The sequence below is a fragment of the Mandrillus leucophaeus genome, unplaced genomic scaffold (genome assembly GCF_000951045.1).
Source record: "Mandrillus leucophaeus isolate KB7577 unplaced genomic scaffold, Mleu.le_1.0 Scaffold365, whole genome shotgun sequence".
NCBI classification, from domain to species: domain Eukaryota; kingdom Metazoa; phylum Chordata; class Mammalia; order Primates; family Cercopithecidae; genus Mandrillus; species Mandrillus leucophaeus.
The window spans coordinates 17,545-40,183 of NW_012103865.1; the positions used below are offsets into that span (position 1 = coordinate 17,545).

Consider the following 22,639-nt stretch of genomic DNA (forward strand, 5'->3'; position numbering starts at 1 on the left):
AATGCTTCTCAGGGCAGGGATAGGATGGGCAAGCTTAGGAAAGTAGGGCTTGTTGTGAGCATGTGGGCGCTGTGCTGCACCTGCCCCGCCTTTTGTTTAGGGGCCCCGCAGAGCAGGGATGGAACATGGAATAGCAGAACCTGAGGCCTGCCTAAGGATACAGTGAGCTCACAGTGTCCTGCAGGGCCAGTAACTGGAAAGACCAGTTTCCTATGGAAATGCCAGAAATATTCCTGCCCTGACGGAGGCTCAGGGTCTGGTGGCAGCCTTTGCCAGGCACTCTGCTGCTTCTTTTTTTTTTTTTTTTTTTTTTTGGAGTCTTGCCTTGCTCTGTCACCCAGGCTGGAGTACAGTGGTTTGATCTCAGCTCACTGCAGCCTTTGCCTTCTGGGTTCAAGAGATTCTCCCATCTCAGCCTCCTAAGTAGCTGGGATTACAGGCACCCACCACAAACCCTGGCTAATTTTTTGTATTTTTAATAAAGATGGAGTTTTGCCATGTTGGCCAGGCTGGTCTCAAACTCTTGACTTCAAGCGATCTGACTGTCTCTGCCTCCCAAAGTGCTAGGATTACAAGTGTGAGCCACTGTGCCCGGCCCCTCTGCTGCTTCGTCATGTGATCTGTTTTAATTCTGACAGAAATCATTCAAAAGAAGTATTATCTTACCTGTTTATACATTTGACTGAAGCAGCTTTCCTAGGTCTCACATACACTCTGATTTCAGGCTTGCTGTAGTGAACAGTTATGTGCAAGTCCCCATTCACCTCAATCTAGCAGTGCCCTTCCACAGGTGCATGCTGGGAGTCTCTGTACTTCCTCCCCAGGGCTCTTCCATGATATTATCTGAGCCCACCTGACCTGTACTCAAAGACAGCCAGAGGTCCTGATGCTCCTGGTGAGACAGAGAACTAACGCTCCAGCCAGTCCATTCATGCAGAAACTTCAGACAGCATTCTATGTGCTCCTGAGAGGCACTGACAGATTCCATCTCCTCTTGCTCCAACACAAACTCAATATTGCACTTTCTTCCTGGCTTCTTCCTTCCCTAATTTATGTTTCTTTCTTAATTCTTCCTGGAGCCATTTCCCACATATCATGCACCTAAGTCCCCATCACAGACTTTGTCCTCAGGGACAGCCTATACTGTGGCAGTGATGGAATGAAGCCACCATCAAAAGACCCTTCCCTTTGAAGGAGACCATTGTTCTTCTTTTACTCATACCGCTACCCATTCATTTAAAAAGTCTAACGATGACGTATATAAACTAATCTCTTCCAGGTTCATTTGGGATTATTTCTGAATTCTCAGCAGCCTCAGGATGGCTCTCTGTTCTCTTAAAACTCTGAACACAATTTGAACTGAATAGACTTGGGTTCTCTTTACAGAAGCAGAGTTTGCCTGGACTCAGGTAATCATTCATTCCATTTTTCTTTCATTCAATAAATCTTTAATGAGTTGCAGGTGCAGAGTAGATTCAAGTTTTGTGGGGCACAAAGCTGATACAATTTTAAGGAGCTCCTTGCAAAGGAGAATGCAAAATGACAAAGTGTTGGAAAGGTCCTGTGTGAGTGAGAAGGCCTGAGGTTATTCTTCATTGACTTCATGGCAACTGCATAAGTACTGTCCAGGTATGTGGGAAACACCAGCACAGAAACCAGACAAAGCTTCAAGTTGAGGTAGACACTTTCAAAAAATTGTTTTAACTTATTACACTTAATAATGAGTTAATTAAAAAGTAAAAGAATATATTCCTTGTAGATGCTTTTCTCCCCAGAAAAGTTAGAGTGCTGTTGAAAGTACTGACATTCTTGGTAGATTACACCTCATTTAGGGAAGGATCCTTAGAGTTCTGGGATTCTATGTGCCCTACCCCCAAAATGAAAGTCCTGCACTGGAAAGCTTTTATTTTTCCCTCTGCCCTGGCCCAACCATGAGGATTGGCTCCTTTGCTGTGTGGCTCTTGGTCTCCCAGGACCAGGTGAGTTCTGGGCATAGATGGGAAAGTCCTTCCTGGGCTAACTAGGCCCCAGCCATGGCCTCCCATGGGGGTGCTCATGGGTCTTCTCCCTGTCTCCACTTCTGATTCTGTGTCTTCTCTCACTGGAGCATGATTGCGAGAATTACCCATCCAGGTTGCACCAAGATGTGCAATAGATAATCTGTTGTATCTGAAGAAACAATAGCAGTGCTATTGACTGGATGTAAGTTTGGCGCCAAAGCACGTTTACACTTCCTCCAATCTTCTCCCATTTGGTGAATACGAGATCTTCTGAATGGAAACAGAACATTTCTCTGTGACCCTAGAGACTCCAGATAGGTGTAGTTTTGGGTGAATATTTCATCCACTTCCTTAATGAGCCTCCTCTTTTCTTCACAGGAAGTACAGTCACTTAGAGGACTTAGGTGGTGAGTGTTTGTGGCTTCACCTGAAGCAAAGGGAAAAATCGTCCTCATGAGAACACACACCAGCCTGAGCTCGGATGGCGAGGCTCCCATCAGGTGCCATGAGGTGCTAAGGTGTGAAGCAAGTCTTCAAATGTGAATGACCTTGAACTCATAACTGTGAAACCTTTCTGGATGTCAGTTGACTCTTTTAACCAAGGGTATCTCTGTAGGCTGAAATACAAATATCCAGAGGTTAAACAAAGTGGAAAATAATTCAACTGGGAGTTGAATTTTGTACAGAGAAGTCATAAAAGACACCAGGACTGCTATGACAATATTCTTTGGACTATAGAAATATTCATAAGTGTTAAAACAGCATTCAAATGAAGAATTTAGCATAATGGGAATAAAATATGCATAGAAGAACAAATTTCCCTACTAAAATCAGGGAAGGCGATTACACATTTTAAGATTTCTTTCAAAACAGATCTACAAATTTTTCCCAATCTAAGCTTCTCAACTATCTCTGTAATAAATGATTTGTTCCTGTGGGGAAGAGAAGGGGCGTGGCAGGTTAGCTCTGCAGTTCAAGCATTTAGCAGGGACAGTGACATCATCAAGTCACTGAGAGCTCAATTTCAATTTGCCCACAGCAGGGCTGGAAGTCACAAGATCCTGACCTGGAGCTGAAATGGGCACCAGGCTCTTCTTCTATGTGGCACTTTTTCTGCTGTGGGCAGGTGAGGGCTGGTCACAGGAGGGCCTCCTTCCCTGGAATTCCCAAGGCCTCAATGCAGGCAGGCTTTTCTGTTAGGATGACAGCATCAGTGTCTGTTGTTCTCTATTACAGGACACAGGGATGCTGAAATCACCCAGAGCCCGAGATACAAGGTCACAGAGACAGGAAGGAAGGTGACCTTGACGTGTCACCAGACTTGGAATCACAACAATATGTTCTGGTACCGACAAGACCTGGGACATGGGCTGAGGCTGATCTATTACTCAGCAGGTGCTAGTATCATAGATAAAGGAGAAGTCCCCGATGGCTATGTTGTCTCCAGATCAAAGACAGAGGATTTCCCCCTCACTCTGGAGTCAGCTACCCGCTCCCAGACATCTGTGTATTTCTGCGCCAGCAGTGAGTCCACAGTGCTGCACAGCTGCCTCCTCTCTGCTCATAAAGGGCAGTTAGAAAAACTGAGGTTGCCTGTGCGCCCGAGTCTGGGCCCCATGGTGGGAAGTCCGGGCCTCCGTAGGGGTCCCAGAGCACTGCCCAGTCTGGGGGTGTCTTAGAGCAGGGGCCATATGACCGTCAGTGCTGTGGCTCTATTCCTAACCCTGTCTCAGACGATCTGGAGTTTGCCCCAACACCCTAACCTTGCTGGATCTCTCTTCCGCAGCTCTCTTTTTCTGCTTGCAGAATGGAAAAGATATTTTGTTCATATTCCCAATTCCCTTTATAATTTGAAAGCCAACATATTCTTCAGTGACTTCTTCATAAAAACCTTACCATATCCTCTACTACCCTTCAACTCACAGACACAAACCTTCCCCCATGTGGTCCCTGCTCCTGGCTGCCTTTCTTCCAAGGGCAATAGCCCTACAAGGTCCTCTATCATTTGTCCTTCACCTTCCTCTCCACCATCATTTTGCCTCAAGTTTCCCCCAGCTCTCCACTCCAGCCACATTCCCCTACGTTCAGTTACAGCTTCATAGGCGTAGTGTTGTTTTCTACCCTGGGGATTGTTTATGAATAATAGATTATTTCTACTTCACTGAGCATATGTGCCTCCAACTTATTCCCAGGCCTCTCCTTCATTCCTTACATAAACGTCTATTTCAGGTATGTTTACTCTTAACTGTGAAAAGCAAGACAAATTTTACTAGAAAAAAATTAAGAAATATATTTTTAGCACTCATTTGAGGAATTAGTTTTTTAGATGACACACGAGAAAACCAGAAGCCACAAAAATATTTGAGGCCGGGAGCTCATGCCTGTAATTCCAACACTTTGGGAGGCTGAGGCAGGCGGATCACTTGAGGTTGGGAGTTCGAGACCAGCCTGACCAACATGCAGAAACCCCATCTCCACTAAGAATAGAAAATTAGTTGGGCATGGTGGTGCTTGCCTGTAATCCCGCAAACTCGGGAGGCTGAGGCAGGAGAATCGCTTGAACCTGGGAGGCGGAGGTTGCAGTGAGCCGAGATTGCGCCATTGCACTCCAGCCTGGGCAACAAGAGCAAAACTCCGTCTCAAAAAAAAAAAAAAAAAAAAAAATCCTAACTCCAGTTGCCTTAAACTAAACTTTTGTACACCAAAACATAGTATAAGAAATGAAATGTTAAGCCATAGCACGGGAAAAAAATGAGGAATGCGTGCAGATGAAGAAAAATCAGTGTGACAGAGAAGAGTCAGGTTCACCTATGGCTCCTCTATGCTTCCTGGCCTCACCTGCACTTAGAGGGCTGGGAGCATGTCACCAGGTTCTGAATAGTGGGAGGTGAGTAAAAATAATGCTAGCCCAATTTCAAGTCTAGCCATTAAAAATATCCTATAGCTCTGTGCTGAGGGTCCCTGAGTGTCCTCCCGCGTTTAGAGATTTGGCATATGGCATGGAGTTGTACTCACAGCTAAGATTTATTAACATGTCATAGTAAGTTGTCAGCAGTGGATCATATGGAGAAAACACACAGGAGGAATCTGGAGGAACCCAAACTCAGGCCTCCTTATGCTCTCTTCCTCCCAGGGGGGTCACACAGGGTTCTTGTTTCACTCAGTAGCAAAAATGCATTAACACATGTCCAGTGCTTCTGCCGGGTGAGTCCATCAGAGACTCAGCAATCATGAGATTTTAGAGGAGGCTGGTCACAAGCACATACTGCCTAGCATTAACCAAAAATTCAGACTCCAGAAGGAAATCTGATGTTCAGTACAATACTGTTTGCAACAGCAGTCTAGGCACAATGAGCCGCTTCTCTCAGGAGAAATTTTGTCAGTGCCGGGCACTGCTCGCCAGTCAAATTGCCAAAGATAGCCAAAGTCCAATCTTGCAAGCAGGTAGTCTCAAGCCTGCTCTCAACTCTTTTCTGCACAGACACTCTTCAACTCTCTTTTGCCACGTCTGGATGAATTTGGGAGCTTCATGGCACAGATTATAAACTGGAAGCAACTTGGCTCCCTGGGTCATAATTTGGTGGACAGCCATGGAAAAAAGCTACTCATGCCCTACTGGGTTTTGTGGTCATGAGAGGTAAGACCTGATAGAGTCTCAGCCACTGAGATTTTAGGATTTGTTTTATTTTATTTTATTTTTTCTGTAGCATAGGTGTCCTTTTCTAATAAAGTTAGTGTGTAAATGAGTAAAACATTCTCATTAATAAGAAGACAGCCCAATAAAAATGGCAATACTGAAGCTGAATAGGCAATTCACACAAGTGAACGTAAGTTACCACTAAACATGAGAATAACTTTTTAACCTTACTTATAATCAGAATATAGCAACCTGAAATAATAAGTTATGATTCAAAAATTACTAGATCGGAAAGTTTTCAAAGGAGTAACAGTCCTAAATTTGAGTAGACATTTGTACTAATGAAAACTGCTTATATATCCACTGCAAGAGATAATGACAACTACATCGGAAAACCCACTGTGGGATATATTGTGACTAATAGCATTTCTTGAGAAATTATCACTGTATATAAATTATCTGGGTTCCTTTTCTTGTCTTTAGGTTCAATCATGGAGAATTCAACTTTAAGTATTTATTTTTCCTATTGCAAAGGTAGTTTGTTAAAAAAAATCTTTTAAAAAAGTGGGCCGAGCACAGTGGTTCACACCTGTAATCCCAGCTGCTCAGGAGGCTGAGGCAGGAGAATCTCTTGAACCCGGAGGCACAGGTTGCAGTGAACCGAGATTGTGTCACTGCACTCCAGCCTGGGTGACAGAGTGAGACTCCGTTTCACAAAAAAAGAAAAGAAAAGAAAAGAAAAAAGGGTGGGTGTGGGGGAGAAATATGTGTAACATATAATTTTGTCACTTTATTTTTAAATTGTACAGTTCAGCAGCATTAAGTTCATTCACTATGTTGCAGAACCGTCACCATTATCTGCTTCCAAATTTTTTTTCATTGCCTCAAACAGAAACTCAATACCCACTAAAGAGTAACTCTGCATTCCCCCTCTTTCTGCTAACCTCTAATCTAATTTCTTTCTGAATGAATTTGCCTATTGTAGATGATTTATGTGGAATCATACACTACTTTTCCTTTCGTGTCTTGTTTCTTTCACTTAGCACAATGCTTTCAAAGTGCATTCATATTGTAGCATTTATCAAAACTTCATTCTTTTTCATTTCTCAGTAATATTTTGTTGTGTATATACCACATTTGTTTATCCACTCATTGATTGATTAACATTTGGGTTGTTTCCACCTTGTAGATATTGGGAATAATGGTGCAAAGAATATTGCCCTGAAAATATCTGTTTGATTCCCTGTTTTCAATTCTTTTGGTCTATGCCTAGGAATGAAACTTCTGGGTCATTTGGTAATTCTATGTTTCTCCTTTTAAGTAACTACCAAAGTGGTTTTTTGTTGCAGCTGCACAATTTTAGATTCTTACCAGCAATGTCAACTTTCTTCATAGAATTGCCAGTACTTATTTCTTGTTTTTCTTTTCAAATATATTATTATGATGATTATTACTATTTTGTATAGCCATCCTAGTCAGTGTGGATGATAGCTCATTGTGGTAGTGATTTGCATTTCTCTAATGACTAAAAATGTTAAGTGTCTTTTCTTATGCCTATAAGAAATTTGCACACCTTCTTTGGAGGTACTTTTTTTTGTCTGATTGGTTTTGTTGGGGTCTTTCTTGACTTTAGAATTATGTTGGTGTACTGTGACAATGCTAAAAGAAATTGAGTTTGAACTTCATTCGGGAGGTTTGTAGTTGGTAGTGTTTTTAGTGCAGTACTTCTCTATCTAAGGAAAAGTCTAAGAAACAATACAAAGTAAATTGACTAATTGCTTTATCTGTTCTTTGTTTGTATTCCCAATAGCAATAGGCACAGTATTTTATTTCTAAATGTTATTCCTCCTGAAAGGAACAAAGCATAAATGATTTCTTTCATAACTGGGGCAGGGAAAGTGCTAGAACATCTTTTGACAGAAATCAAAGTTTTAAAACTCTATGGGGCTATAATAATAAGAATTTTTAGGTGAGCATCTTTTCATTATCATATAATGTTAGTTGATATATCTAAATGGAGAGTCAATGTAACTATCAACATAATTATAGACAAAGACCGTCAGTAGATGCCAGAACTACCAGTTGTTTTTTTTTTTTAACTTCATCACTTTGAATTGTACGACTCTACTCTCCTGCCCTGTTGGGTTTCTGCTGAGAAATCTGCTGAAGGCTGTATTGGGGATCCCTTGAATGTGATGTTTCTTATTGCTTGCTGCTTTCAGTATTCTTTGCCTTTGATGTTTGATAATTTGATTACATTGTGATATGGTTTGACTGTGTCCCAACCCAAATCTCATCTTGAATTGTAACTCCCACAATTCCCACGTGTTGTGGGAGGAACCCTGTGGGAGGTGATTGAATTATGGGGGCGGGTCTTTCCTGCTGTCTCATGATACTAAATGAGTCTCATTTAGATACGATGGTTTGAAAAAGGGGGTTTCCCTGCACAAGCTCTCTCTTTTCCTGTTGCCCTCCAAGTAAGACATGACTTGCCCCTCCTTGTTTTCTGCCGTGATTGTGAGGATTCCCCAGCCATGTGGAACTATAAGTCCATTAAGCCTCTTTTTCTTCTCAGTCTCTGGTATGTCTTTATCAGCAGCGTGAAAATGAGCTAATACATGTTGTGACTTAGGGAACTCCTTTTGGGTTGAATTTAACTGGCAACCTCTGAGCTTTCCGTACCTGGATATTGCTGACTTTATCCAGATTGAAGGAATTTTCAACCATGTTTTTTATATGCTTTTGGGACTGGAACAAGATATGTACATTTTCCCAATGCATCACTCCACGGATTACTACTCAGTTACAGAAGGTAAAAGACATATTAAAAATGAAGAGATCTGGTGTCAGTTACCTCAAATATGCATTGACAAAACAGCATAAAAATGACATTCCACATTCTTGTGATTGACCAGATGCAATAGGAAATACACATCATCTATGGTGTATATTTGCCAAGTAATTAGCCTCCAATAGTATAGAAATTCTTGTTGTGGGCCATTTTACAACTAAGCTGACCTGGACACTTCAAAAACTTATAATCATGAAAAACAGAAAATATAACAAGTAGATGGAAGAGATGTATAATTTAAAAGTAACTAAGGAGAACCGATAACCTCGTGAAATACACGATCTTTGATTTTGTTCTAGAGGAAAAGTGAATCAAAACCAAGGGACATGTTGAGACAAACAGAGAAATTTGAGTGTGAAGCATGTACTAGATGACAATGCTATATGAATGCTAACGTTTTGAGTGTAACAGTGACATTTGTGGTTATATAAGATAATGCCAATTTTTTAGGAGACCCATTTTAGTATTAAGGATAAAATGCTTCAGAAATTGAGGGCAATATATGTATAGAGAGATAAAGCAAAAGTCACAAAATGTACAATCGGCACACAGACGTATATTTTAATATTCTGTTTGTTTCATTATTCTCTCACCTTTTCCGTAGATTCTCAGTTTAAAAAAAATTGAAGAAAAATATTAGCAGACCAAAATAAAATGTTGTTGTTATTTCAGAATGATAACATTGTTGGGTATTTCTTATATTCATTTTCAATATCTTTGAAATATTATGTCATTACCATAAAATAAATATATAAAATAAGGTATCTTTTAGTCTAGAGTATACTTTTTTTTTATAGGAAACAGGCTATGATTTTTAAGAAAGTCCCAAAAGAAGACAAGAGAATTTGCAGTGTGAGGACAAAGCAGCTTGGTATCTCTGAGGCCAGTGCAAAACTTAGCTACTAATGCATGTCAAGAGGACTTTTAGCAAATACACAGGACTATTTCCTCTGTGTCAACCGATTCTGAGTATTCTACAGTTTGGCTGAAAACTCAAGAACTTTCAAAGGTGACTGAATGTAAAGAGAAGAGTAGTGATTTTCCAGAGTTAAGGCTGGACAATATTTATTTGTGCAACAAGGAGAGAGGCTGTCTTAATTTGTCCTCTGCTGCTATAGCAGAATACCTGAGGCTGGGAAAATGTATAAAGAAATTTATAAGGAAAAGGGCTTTATTTGGCTTGCAATTCTGGAGGCTGGAAAGGCCAATAGGGCATCAACATCTGCTGGACTTCTTTTGAGGGCTTTGTGCTGTGTCATAATATGGAAGAGAAGTGGAAGAAGGAGCAGGCCTGTGCAGGGAGAGCCAGGATGAGCAACACCATCACTTTATAACAGCCTGCTTTTATGGTAACTAATCCAGATCCTGGAGAGAGAGAACTGACTCCTGGCATTCATCTTTGGTGAGGGATCTACCCCCATCACCCAAACAACTCCTATAAGGTTCAACTCCCATAAGGCTCACACTACCCCAGAGAAATGTGAGCAATGTGCCTGCAGCAACATCGCTACATTGAGGAACAAGCTTCAGCATGAGTTTTGGTGGGAACAAACCATACCTAAACTATAGGACAGGCTCTAGCAAGACAGTAAGAATAGAAAGAACTGGGAAAAAATTTCCCTGGTTTCTCACAAACACTGTCCTATATTAGCCCTGATTCTATTGAAGATAGTATAGAAGTCCCACCAGTATCTCTAAGCCATGGACCAAGGACCTGAGTCCAGTGACACTGAACCATTGGCCATCAGAAGGCACTGGGGTTTGATGATGCTCAAATGTTTTTGAAACAGGGCTCAGTGCTGCCTGAGATGTTAAGTTTAAAGGAAAAGTGTGTATCCTAGTATCCAGTATCTTGTTTGCAGAAGTTGTGAGTAGTCGGTGAAATGTGAGATATTTAAAAAAAAAAAAAAAAAACCTTTATATTCATTGACGCTGGTATGTTCTGCTCAGCAGTAAAATCTGAATTGTAGCAAATCTTCGAGTGGAGACTGTTCTGGGCTTGCCTGGGAAGTAGATGGAGAAGAACCAGGAGCCAGCCTAAACGCTCAGAGACCCATGCAAAGGGAAAATAACTGCCTCCTCAGGAGAATTCAGAGAAATGTGAGTAAAGCACCTGTACCTTACACCTTACCTATTCTAGTCATGCCCTGGACAATGTATATGATGATGTAAGGGAAATATAGGAGAGTGGACAATTCTAGTTTATGCCAGACAGGCTATTCCAAATTGTGGGTAGTAACACTACAGATATCCTTAACAAAAACCAGATTTCCCAGGGCTCTGGCCTTTTCTTCCCTGAGCAGCACAATGACCGGTTCCTGCCTTGACAAGAATTCTGTCGTGGATTTCTCAGTTGTGCTGCCCAGGAAGCAGATGAGGCCTGGGAGCAATGAGGAATGTCCTCCCCAGACTTGGCATGCCTCACACGCAAGCACACCACATGTGGGTCCTGTGACTGATAGGTTTGATAGACAGATAAGTCCTGTTTCCAGCTACCAGCCTCCATCCCCCGAATGCTGTTGTCACCCAGAACTATAACCCTGGTCACAAAGATGGAGCAGGTAGTGACCCCTTAATGTGAAGAAATTTTCCATCATGCAATTATTGCTTGGTGCCTACATGAGTTGGACTCAAACCAGCAGCTTTTGGCCTCAGTAATAAAGGATTTATGACAGAAGTGGATGGCTCTGGTAATTCTATACCCACAGGTATTCACCTGATAACCTTGACATGCGTCCCCTAGGTTTTACCGGTTTGTCGGAATATCTCTGGGCGCACCTCACTGAACACATATATCTTCGTTCTCACCTCTCTGGACATGCATCTCCTTGTGTTATTGTCTTATGCCAACTCTAAGGAGCGCCATCCCCTAACTCCTTTTATTTCTTTTACTCAGGCAAGGAATAAAAATGTGTTTGTGACTAATGTTGCCCCATTAGAAACAAACAACAGATAATGACCACTACTGTTCAACTGTAATTTACACCAGAGGTGTAGCTATAAGGTTATTTTTAGATTTCAGCAAGTCTGTTTGATTTTGCATTTCTTACAATATATACTGATATTTTCAGGGATAAGAGAATTCCCCACTCATCTTCGATAAAAAATGAGAACTTACTTTCATTACATTGGTGACCCAAAACTATGGGCAGAACCATGATGAAGGCTTGGTACACAATGCATCATGAACGATAACAGCAAAGAGGAAACTGCTTATGGGCCTTCACTAAAAATGAACCCTTCCAACTTTGTGCCCAGCGTATTATTTTATCCCTTTAGCTTACAGCGTGTCAGCTAGTTCAACAAGCTTCTAGGATAAACTCGTGTCAATTACCCCAGCTTCTAAGTGCATAGGACCTGGAAGATAGAGAACCTAGTAAAAGAGAAATGCCCAAAGAGAAGGATAATTGCTGATAAGACAAAAAGGTCACTAATTGATATCTCTGTTTTGAGTTGCCTTCAACTCGAAACATCCAGCAGACGATGGGCCTAGAGATGGAGTAGGAGATCCAATCCTGAAGCCCTAGAGATGTGAGTGAGGACACTTGGCTGAACTTACACAGCCTGTGAATATGGTAAAGCAACTTTGTGCTCTGTTTTAGTTTATAATAATTGGTTTCTAAGAAGGTAGGCATTTGTGGAGGCAATGATGTCACTGTGGGAACTGCCATGAGAGGACAGGGACGTCCCTCCTCCTCTGCTCCTGCTCACAGTGACCCTGATTGGGCAAAACTCCTATCCTGCCCTGAGCCTGCCATGGGCACCAGGCTCCTCTGCTGGGTGGCCCTCTGTCTTCTGGGAGCAGGTGAGTCCTAGGAACACCATGATCACATTGGGTCTCTCAGTGATTATTTCAATCATTTCCTTCTATTTTCAAATTCTGTCTTTTTCCTTCACAGAACTCACAGAAGCTGGAGTTGTCCAGTCCCCCAGATATAAGGTTATAGAGAAAAGCCAGGCTGTGACTTTTTGGTGCAATCCTGTATCTGGCCATGCTACCCTTTACTGGTACCGGCAGATCCTGGGACAGGGCCTGGAGCTTCTGGTTCAATTTCGCAATAACGATGTAGTAGATGATTCACAGTTGCCTAAGGATCGATTTTCTGCAGAGAGGCTCAAAGGAGTAAACTCCACTCTCAAGATCCAGCCTGCAGAGCTTGGGGACTCGGCCGTGTATCTCTGTGCCAGCAGCTTAGACACAGCGGTGCAGAGACACTTCCCTCCTGTGCACGAAACTGCAGGGCTCTCTCCTCTCTATCAGCTCACAGCGGCCTTTCCTTATTCCTCATCCTCCCAGGGAAGAAGCGAGTTTTCAGATATAGCTAGGATTCATATAGTGGGAGGAAATGAACTTTTTCTTTTCTTTTCTTTTCTTTTCTTTTTGGTTTTGAGATGGAGTCTTGCTCCATTGCCCAGGCTGGAGTGTAGCAGTGCGATCTAGGCTCACTGCAGCCTCTGCCTCCTGGGTTCCAGTGATTGTCCTGCCTCAGCCTCCCCAGTAGCTGGGATGACAGACATGTGCCACCATGCCCAGCTAATTTTTGTATTTTTAGTAGAGGCGGGATTTTGCTATGTTGGCCAGGCTGATTTCGAACTCCTGACCTCAAGTGATTCGCCCTTCTCAGCGTCCCAAAGTGCTGGAATTACAAGCATGAGCCATTGCACCTGGCTGGAAATAAACTATTTCTTAAAACATGAAGACTGCATTTGTTATTTGAAAATATGTCTAAGGAATTTGAAACACCTCTCGGTGAGAGTTCAAGAAACCAAAACTGAAAGTGACTTACCACAGACTTAGTCTTCTGGGGTACTAATAGTTGTTCTATTTTAAAAATGAAACAATATTTTATATCAATTAAAAAATACATAAATTTGAAAAATAAAAACATGTAGTCAATAAACATGTGTGACAAATTTTAATAATACAGATAATGATTGTATGTGAGTGACAAACAGCAGACTCTCCCTCTGCAGTTGTCAGCATATGAATGATTTGAATCTTATCCTTGGTGATACCCTGACTCTGGAGCCTCCTCTAGATCTCTCATTGGATGTGTTATGCAACCAAATCTCAACAGGTACTATGTGTTTGGAAATCTTTTTCCCCTGTTTTTGGGGAAATATGTTAATACGAGTAATGTTAATGATGATGATGTTGATAATTTCAACTACTTCATTCAGCACCCTTTAAATTTCCAAGAAATGCACTCAAATGGATATCCTGGTAATGAGTCCAATATATTAGCTCCAAATGAACTCTGCTACTCCAGAGCTCTCTACCTCTTCCATGTAACAAACATATCCCAACATTATATAGGGCTGGGTCAGCTAGTTCAGAGACTGATGAGGACACCTCCACTTGTCTGTCCTCATATATTAAAATAGCTCCTTAGTTGATGTGGTTTGACTGTGTCCCCATACAAATCTCAACTTGAATTGTACCTTCCAGAATTCCCATGTGTTGTGGGAGAGACCAGGGGGATGTAATTGAATCATGGGGGCTGGTCTTTCCCATAGTATTCTCATGATAGTGAACAAGTCTCATGAGATCTCATGGGTTTATCAGGGGTTTCCACATTTGCTTCTTCCTCATTTTCTCTTGTCGCCACCATGTAAGAAGTGTCTTTTGCTTCCAGCCATGATTCTGAGGCCTCCCCAGCCATGTGGAACTGTAAGTCCAATTAAACATATTTTTCTTCACAGTCTTGGGTATGTCTTTATCAGCAGCATGAAAACAGACTGATAAGAACTTCAGAAGCAATTAACTGCCCCTGGTCCAGCTGCCCCCTCTGTTAATGCACTGTGTGTGTCCACCTATAGTCTCTACCCTAGCTTCTGCCCAGACTCTCTTGTACTAGAAATCATTCTGAAGTATTGGTTAGAATGTTTGGAAATGCAATTTCCTGGGAATCTTCTGAAAAATGAACTTTTTCTTTTCTTTTCTTTTCTTTTCTTTTTGGTTTTGAGATGGAGTCTTGCTCCATTGTCCAGGCTGGAGTGTAGCAGTGCGATCTAGGCTCACTGCAGCCTCTGCCTCCTGGGTTCCAGTGATTGTCCTGCCTCAGCCTCCCCAGTAGCTGGGATGACAGACATGTGCCACCATGCCCAGCTAATTTTTGTATTTTTAGTAGAGGCGGGATTTTGCTATGTTGGCCAGGTTGATTTCGAACTCCTGACCTCAAGTGATTCGCCCTTCTCAGCGTCCCAAAGTGCTGGAATTACAAGCATGAGCCATTGCACCTGGCTGGAAATAAACTATTTCTTAAAACATGAAGACTGCATTTGTTATTTGAAAATATGTCTAAAGAATTTGAAACACCTCTCGGTGAGAGTTCAAGAAACCAAAACTGAAAGTGACTTATCACAGACTTAGTCTTCTGGGGTACTTCTGGGGTTCTATTTTAAAAATGAAACAATATTTTAAAATTAAAAAATACATAAATTTGAAAAATAAAAACATGCAGTCAATAAACATATGTGACAAATTTTAATAATACAGATAATGATTGTATGTGAGTGACAAACAGCAGGCTCTCCCTCTGCAGTTGTCGGCATATGAATGATTTGAATCTTATTCTTGGTGATACCCTGACTCTGGAGCCTCCTCTAGACCTCTCATTGGATGTGTTATGCAACCAAATCTCAACAGGTACTATGTGTTTGGAAATCTTTTTCCCCTGTTTTTGGGGAAATACGTTAATACCAGTAATGTTAATGATGATGATGTTGATAATTTCAACTACTTCATTCAGCACCCTTTAAATTTCCAAGAAATGCACACAAATGGATATCCTGGCAACGAGTCCAAAATATTAGCTCAAAACGAACTCTGCTACTCCAGAGCTCTCTACCTCTTCCATGTAACAAACATATCCCAACATTATATAGGGCTGGGTCAGCTAGTTCAGAGACTGATGAGGACACCTCCACTTGTCTGTCCTCATATATTAAAATAGCTCCTTAGCTGATGTGGTTTGACTGTGTCCCCACACAAATCTCAACTTGAATTGTATCTTCCAGAATTCCCATGTGTTGTGGGAGAGACCAGGGGGATGAAATTGAATTATGGGGGCTGGTCTTTCCCATAGTATTCTCATGATAGTGAACAAGTCTCACGAGATCTCGTGGGTTTATCAGGGGTTTCTACATTTGCTTCTTCCTCATTTTCTCTTGTCGCCACCATGTAAGAAGTGCCTTTTGTTTCCAGCCATGATTCTGAGGCCTCCCCAGCCATGTGGAACTGTAAGTCCAATTAAACATATTTTTCTTCACAGTCTTACATATGTCTTTATCAGCAGCATGAAAACAGACTGATACATAAGTGTATTAGGTATTCCTGAAAGAAATTCAGAAGCAATTAACTGCCCCTGGTCCAGCTGCCCCCTCTGTTAATGCACTGTGTGTGTCCACCTATAGTCTCTACCCTAGCTTCTGCCCAGACTCTCTTGTACTAGAAATCATTCTGAAGTATTGGTTAGAATGTTTGGAAATGCAATTTCCTGGGAATCTTCTGAAGGACTGTCACTGTCCCTCAGCCCCTCCTGACTTCCCTTTCCATCCACCTGACTGCAAGTCCTAACTGATGGCCATGAACTCACTGCACATCTCCCTTCCTTCTCTGCAATTTACTTAGCTAACAATACCTCAGCCCGGTGGTGGGCGACCATGACCATCCTCCACTTCCTTGCCAGAATTTTCATTTGGTTCTTTTTCTAATCTATGAGGTCATCTTTTATAGTTAGTCATTCCCTCATAACATTTTTTGAGTGTATCTTTTATTTTGTTGAGCATAGGACACTCAGTTATTTCAGTCTGCCTGCTTATTTTCACCTCTGTGGTCTTTGTGGACATTTGTGTGTGTGTACTGCTTCTCAGTCATTTGTTTGTATTTTTCCTTATAAACCTGATTATTTTTGACATCGTGCCAGACACTATGGTTGTAGAAATAATTTCTGGTCTAGGATGGATATATCTTTCTCCAGAGATAGTTTTATTGTGCTTTGTAAAGGGCATGGATGCATAAACAATCCAGGACTCCCTGAAACAGAATTCAAGGCTTAAGGTATCCTGGAGCACCTGGAGGACAGGCTTCCTTCTAGTTCATTGATTCTATTCAAGTCCCTCAATGGTCACATTAAGTAAGCTCTGGTCTTTGCCTTTACCCCCCTGACCTGTGAGTCAGCTTCCTAAGTGCTGAGCTGGGATCAGCAAATGCCCCTAACGGCAGTGACTGCTGTGCTCACTCCCCAGGCTCCTGCCTTCTCCAAGATTCTGGCCCAGTTATTCCTCATTGTATCTTTAGGATACGAATTAGTTGCAGTTTGTTAGTGTGGTTGTTTTACCTAAGTACATAAATAATAACAAAAGCTTTAATCTGAGTTCCCTCTTCTGTAATTATACAGATTAAAGTCAAAACATTTTATTTGAGGTTTTAATTTTCTTTGAATTTTAATGTCAGATTCTTAGTCTGTGATTTGTTTGATATTTGACTTAAATAGCATAGAGACGTCATACAGAAACTTTAATTTTAAGGAAGGACTTTTTAAAAACTTGAAGTGGATTTATAATCAAGTTGGGACCCTCACTTGGTTTTGAGACTTTATCATTTGAGTATTTTTATGTTATTTATTACATAATCTTTGATGCTTCATTGGGTCATACGACAAGATGAGAATAGAGAGTGAATATTTAGACTTGATCAGAGAGCACAAAGTGAACATGGAATTAATTTCTGTTGATGAAGAGTCAAACTATGTAAAATATTTGAAGACATTTATTCTAAGCCAAATATGAGTGACCATGGCCTATGAAACAGCCCTCAGGAGGTAGTGAGAACAGTACCCAAGGTAGTCAGGGTGCAGCTTGGTTTTCTACATTTTAGGGAGACATGAGACTTGAGACTTCAATCAAACACAGTTAAGAGATACATTGGTTTTGGCCAGAAAGGCAGACAACTGGAGGCAGGAATGGGGAGAGGTTCCAGCTTAAAGGTAGATTTAAAATTTTTCTGGTTGATAACTGATTGTCTCTCAGGTTAAATTTTAAAAGAGCCCTGGCTGGGTAGGAAGTCCATTCAGATGACTGGGGGGCCTTAGAATTTTATTTGTGGTTTACACTTCATTTCTGCATTGTTGTGACGCATTTGTGCCGTGTTTTTTGAGCACACCTGAGGCGCAGGGGTCAGAACTAGAGGAAGTCTACTTATATCATCTTTTCCTACTTAAACCTAGTCTTCTGGGAAAACACGTTGCTCCACATTTTCAATTTTGGGGAACTTCCCTAAAGTAATGCTCTAGTTTTATTCTTTCTATTGCTTGCCAAATCTTCCATGTGGGAAGAGAAATAAGTTATTTTATTTAGTCTCCTCTTCATCTGAGATTCATCTCTCTTCATCATCTCCTTTTCATCCTGGCTACTGAGAACAAAGGCAGATTTTTTAGTGCTTTTTCAAAATGCACTGAGACCAGTGGGGAACTTTCTTTTCTTTACAGGGATGGCCTGTAATTTGGAGGGGAGAGAGAATGGGTTAAATTCTGATTAAAGACAGTGTTGGCCGGTCTTCTTGCTCTCCCATCTGAGCCAGGTTGTTTATGGATATTAAAACTGACACTATGTCTCCATCCATCAGACTGTAATGTCCATCTCTCAGGAGGTTTCATCTTAGGTCATAACATCGTTTTAAGACCCTCCAACACCAACAAATTATGATATCTCGTTTCCCCACAGCTCAATCAAGGAAAGCGCAAGTCCTCTGTCTTGACAAAGAGCACGTTTGTGCTGTTCCTGCCTACTGGCCACTAGGAGGCACTGTGGTTCCATTGTCAACCGGAGTCTATGGGGGAGGGGATGGAGGATCCTTAATGAAAACGCTGGAGGTGGACCTAGATTCAGGGAGCTGGGTTGGAGGTGTCTGCAATGAAGGCTGAGGATAGAGGGATTAGAGAACAACCCTTTTGCCTCTATTGATGCGGAGTTGGGTTTTGCTCTAAATTGAAATTTGAGTGGGGCTCTGACTGGCAGGTGTGCTTGCAAGTGGATATACCTCTAAGCTCACTGAAGACATGGAGGAACAAGGAGCTGGGGTGGTGCAGCACCTGTGTTCTGGGCTGGGGAAAGCAGAGTAGCAGTTTTTGTGTCACAGGAGCCTTGTAGAGCCTGGCCCCAAGCCAACCAAGGTCAGCCCTACCTGTTCTGTTGAATGTGTAGAGGGAAGAGCAGGTAGAATTGGAGGCGCTATCCTGGACCATGTCAGAGGGAGCCTGTCCTCAGGGAGCTTCAATCACAATGATGCTACCAGCAGCATATACACTTATTAGCAAGGCTTAGGGTGGAGTAGGACAGAATTTTCTCCCCCAAGAACTTTTGCTCTGAGCAGGAAAATGCCCCAATCTAGTTCTAAGTCTGTTACTCCAGATGCCTCTGCGTCCCTGGAAGAAGGTGGGGTCTGGGCATACAAAAGTTTTGTTTGTTGGTTTGTTTCGCCTGGCTTGATTTCAGGTTTTTCCATGTGATCGCGTATCTGACTCTACCAGTATTTTGTATCCAGCTTCTGCCTCTCTCTCCCATGAGTCCCATGGCTGCTACAAGGTACTCAATTTCTATTGCTGCTGTAACAAACTACCACTAACTTGGTGGCTTACTACCACACAAGTATTACCTTACAGTTCTGGAGGTCAGAAGTCCAAAATGGATGTTACTGGGCTAAAATCCAGGTGTTGGCAGGGCTCCATTCCTTCCTGAGGCTCTCAGGGAGAACTGTTTTCCCCCCCTTTCAACCTCCAAAAGGCAACAAGCGTCCTTAGCCCAAGAACCCAATCAAACCTCAAAAACAAAAAAGAACGGCCGAACCCTTGCCCAACTCGCAACAACCCGAACCCCAACCCTCAACCCCCCCTCTTCCATATTTTAGGACCCTTGTGATTACATTGGGCCTCTATATTAAAGTCAGCTGATTGGCAACCTCACTTCAAGAGGAACTTTAATTCCCCTTTATCAGATAATTCAACACATTCATAGGTTCCAGGGATTCGGCCTGGGCATAGTTGAAGGGCCATCGTTCTGCCTACCAAACCTAGGCACCTGGTAACAGGGAGGAAAACACATTGGTCACCTTGAAAACTGATTGATGACCACTGTTTTACATTCTGGATCTAACACACACAACAAAGGGATGGAACCCACAAGGAAACAGACACCTCAGGTCACACAAGCTCATCTGTCAACTATTTGCTCCTTAGGATTGGCAAGTGCCCTGGGTTGCAGTGGACTCAGCGGTATGCCTCTGTGCCAACAGCGAAAACGTGACCTTAAACTGCTCCTTCTTCATTAGCAAATAACCTAGTTGACCAATCCACAGAGCAGGGGTTCTCTCAGCTGTGTACACTCTACACCCTGAGAGGAAGTCAGTTAGTGAGATGCAAGATTCTTTTATAAGAAAAAGGCCAGGTGTAGAGATTAAGAAATGCTGATCTTTGCTAGAGGTAAGAATAAGATGTAAATCAACTCTGGAGCATTTAATTTCCAAATCTTTGTGAAAAAGACAATCTTGCTTCTGATTTATTGTGTGGATAGAGAATGTGAGAGATTCTGTGCTCTGGGCTTTGCAAATTCAATAAAGTTCAAGGATCAATAAACTCAGAGAGGCCCTTCACTGCAAAGAAGAGCTTTGAAATCTAATGAGCTTTCGGGACACCGATCCAGCTCCCGTATCTTTAACAATGCAGTTGACGTACTTGCTCTTCCTGGGTAACTCAGATGCTAACTTCTAACTCATTTAAGGGCATTTGAAGAACTAGGAGCACAGAGCCACCAGTGAGAGATACAGGAGAGTTTGCAGAGAAGTTGGTTTGCAATAAGGCAATGAGTTCATCTTTAAATACTTGGAGCTTGAGGTGCAGGTGGATATAGTTGGCAGGCTCCTAGGTAAGGGATGTTATGGAGAAGGTGCTATAAATTGACGATATCAAAGCAAATCTACAGGGACCGTCTGCAAATGTGCATCTGTATCTCAGATCAATTATAGCTGACTTCAGTCCTGCCTGATTCATCTCCCAAAAATGTAGCCTCCCCTTAAAGGAGCTTTCAAGTTGGGGGTGGTGGCCCATTCAGTGATGTCACTGACAGATGGGTCTTGTGGGGGTAAAATGTCCCAAAGTATCTTTTTTCGCTCATGTTCATAAGGGCCCTGGTCTGGAATGTGCCACATCTGCTCTCACTCTGCCATGGACTCCTGGACCCTCTGCGTGTCCCTTTGTATCCTGGTAGCGAGAGAGTCCTCACATATTTATCATCCTCATGCTGGGCCTCTGTCTAGATGACTTCCTGTGTTTTCCTTATTCTGTTTCCTAATTTTGCCTTCTTTTATAGCATGCACAGATGTTGGCATTATCTAGTCACCCAAGCATGAGGTGACAGAAATGGGACAAGCAGTGACTCTCAGATGTGAGCCAATTTTAGGCCACAATCTCCTTTTCTGGTACAGACAGACCTTCGTGCAGGAACTGGAATTGCTGAGTTACTTCTGGAGCCGATCTATTATAGATGACGCAGGTATGCCCATGGATCGATTATCAGCTGAGAGGCCTGATGGACCATTCTCTACTCGAAAGATCCAGCCCACAGAGCAGGGGGACTCGGCCGTGTGTGTCTGTGCAAGTCGCTTAGCCATAGCACTGCAGAATCTCCCCCGCCCTGTGCAGAAATTCTGGTGCTTTCCTCTTTTCCCCACAGCTCCCAGCAATCCTGGGCAGTCTTTCCTGCGTCACCCTCCCCACAAGAATAATTAAGTGGGTTTGGAGCATGGCAAAGACAGAAGATGATACAATATCAACATACAAAATCTTGTGTAGGAGATAATATAGAAAACGCGTTTTGCAAATTTCTCACAAATGGTATGTGGGGTCAGAACTCACACACAGGTAAGATAAACCTTAATTACCCACACTGTAGGTTTCCCTGCCGTCCTATATTTGCCACCCCCATCCAAACAGTGGGAGCTCCTGAGAATGGCTACGTCTTGTGAACTACTCTGCCCACTTCACTCTCTTCTCACTCTAAGCCGTGAACAGAAATTTCCCCGACAAGTGCTCTTTATTATAAATGAAAGTTCTTTTCTATGATTGTGGACATCCCTCTATAATGCTAATTTCAATTTAACATTTATACATGGATTTTTACATTACACTTAAAGAGATTTTCAATGTGAATAATACAGGCAGTTTAATACATTAGAAGTAAGCTACCCCTCTTGGCCTACAGGGATCCGTTTGTTTCTATCTTGCATAAGGCAAGCCAGGTGCTAGCTAAAGGTCTGTGTGCACTCACAGGACACTGATGAGATCTCCTCCACTGCCTGTTCTGGAACTATTAATATGAATATACATAGGTTGTCTAAAAGCACACAGGGCCGGGTATGGTGGCTCATGCCTATAACCTCAGCACTTTGGGAGGCTGAGGCAGGAGGATCCCTTGAGGTGAGGAGTTCAAGACTAGGCTGGGAAACAATGAGATTTTGTCTCTAAAAATATATATATACTAAAAAGTAGCCTGGTATGGCAGCCTTAGCTACTCAGGAGGCTGAGTTGAGAGGATTGCTTGAGCCCTGAAGTTCGAGACTGGAGTGAGCCATGATCATTGCAACAGAGTAAGACCCCGAATCACACGCAAAAAATAAATAAATAAAGTTAAAAAACATACACAGGCCTGGCCAGTCTTACTGTGCCCTCTTTCCTCCCTGATGCTGCGTCCTGAACGGCCAAATCTGTATATATTTTTTTTTTCTGGTTTATGCCACACTTTTCTACACAGCACTCACAATTTATCATGAAGAGTTATAATGTCTTTCTTCTCTAGTAGTATTTACATACTGATTATTTCTCAACCCCTATCAGTGTATCATCGGCAACTGCTGCAAAATGTGCCTGTATTTTGTCTGCCCAAGACAATTTGGGTTTACTTGAGTTCTTCCATAGAGGCCCAGGTTTCACTTGTCACTGTCCTATTTTTGTTATTCAAAGGCCAAGACTTTCAAGATTAGAATGATGCGGAATGAAATTCAGGGTATTCTTTAATGTACATCGGGAGACCTACTCTGTGTTTATATATTGTTTTGGTGTCTTCCTTGCTCTTTGGGCTTCTCTCTGCTGCCTCCAG

General features: G+C 42.2%; 1 protein-coding gene and 1 gene segment (V, D, J or C); both read left to right on the plus strand.

Moving 5' to 3' along the window:
- The first annotated feature begins 3,077 nt into the window (after positions 1 to 3,077).
- On the plus strand, positions 3,078 to 3,679 carry LOC105546651. The segment is given in 2 exon segments: positions 3,078 to 3,126; positions 3,237 to 3,679. Coding segments are annotated over 2 exon segments (492 nt in total).
- An 8,510-nt stretch (positions 3,680 to 12,189) lies between these two features.
- Positions 12,190 to 21,273, plus strand: LOC105546652. The gene is made up of 3 exons (XM_011989930.1): positions 12,190 to 12,293; positions 12,388 to 12,796; positions 20,970 to 21,273. Exons 1-3 carry the CDS (start codon positions 12,245 to 12,247, stop codon positions 21,271 to 21,273), a joined length of 762 nt encoding a protein of 253 aa, XP_011845320.1. The 5' UTR covers positions 12,190 to 12,244.
- Positions 21,274 to 22,639: the final 1,366 nt, after the last annotated feature.

Excerpts from the sequence above, each read along its gene's own strand:
- LOC105546652 (XM_011989930.1), top strand. The coding sequence starts at position 12,245 with ATGGGCACCAGGCTCCTCTGCTGGGTGGCCCTCTGTCTTCTGGGAGCA. Across the intron at positions 12,294-12,387 it reads CCTCTGTCTTCTGGGAGCAG|AACTCACAGAAGCTGGAGTT; the intron begins GTGAGTCCTAGG and ends TTTCCTTCACAG. Across the intron at positions 12,797-20,969 it reads TCCTCCCAGGGAAGAAGCGA|ACAGACCTTCGTGCAGGAAC; the intron begins GTTTTCAGATAT and ends TTTCTGGTACAG.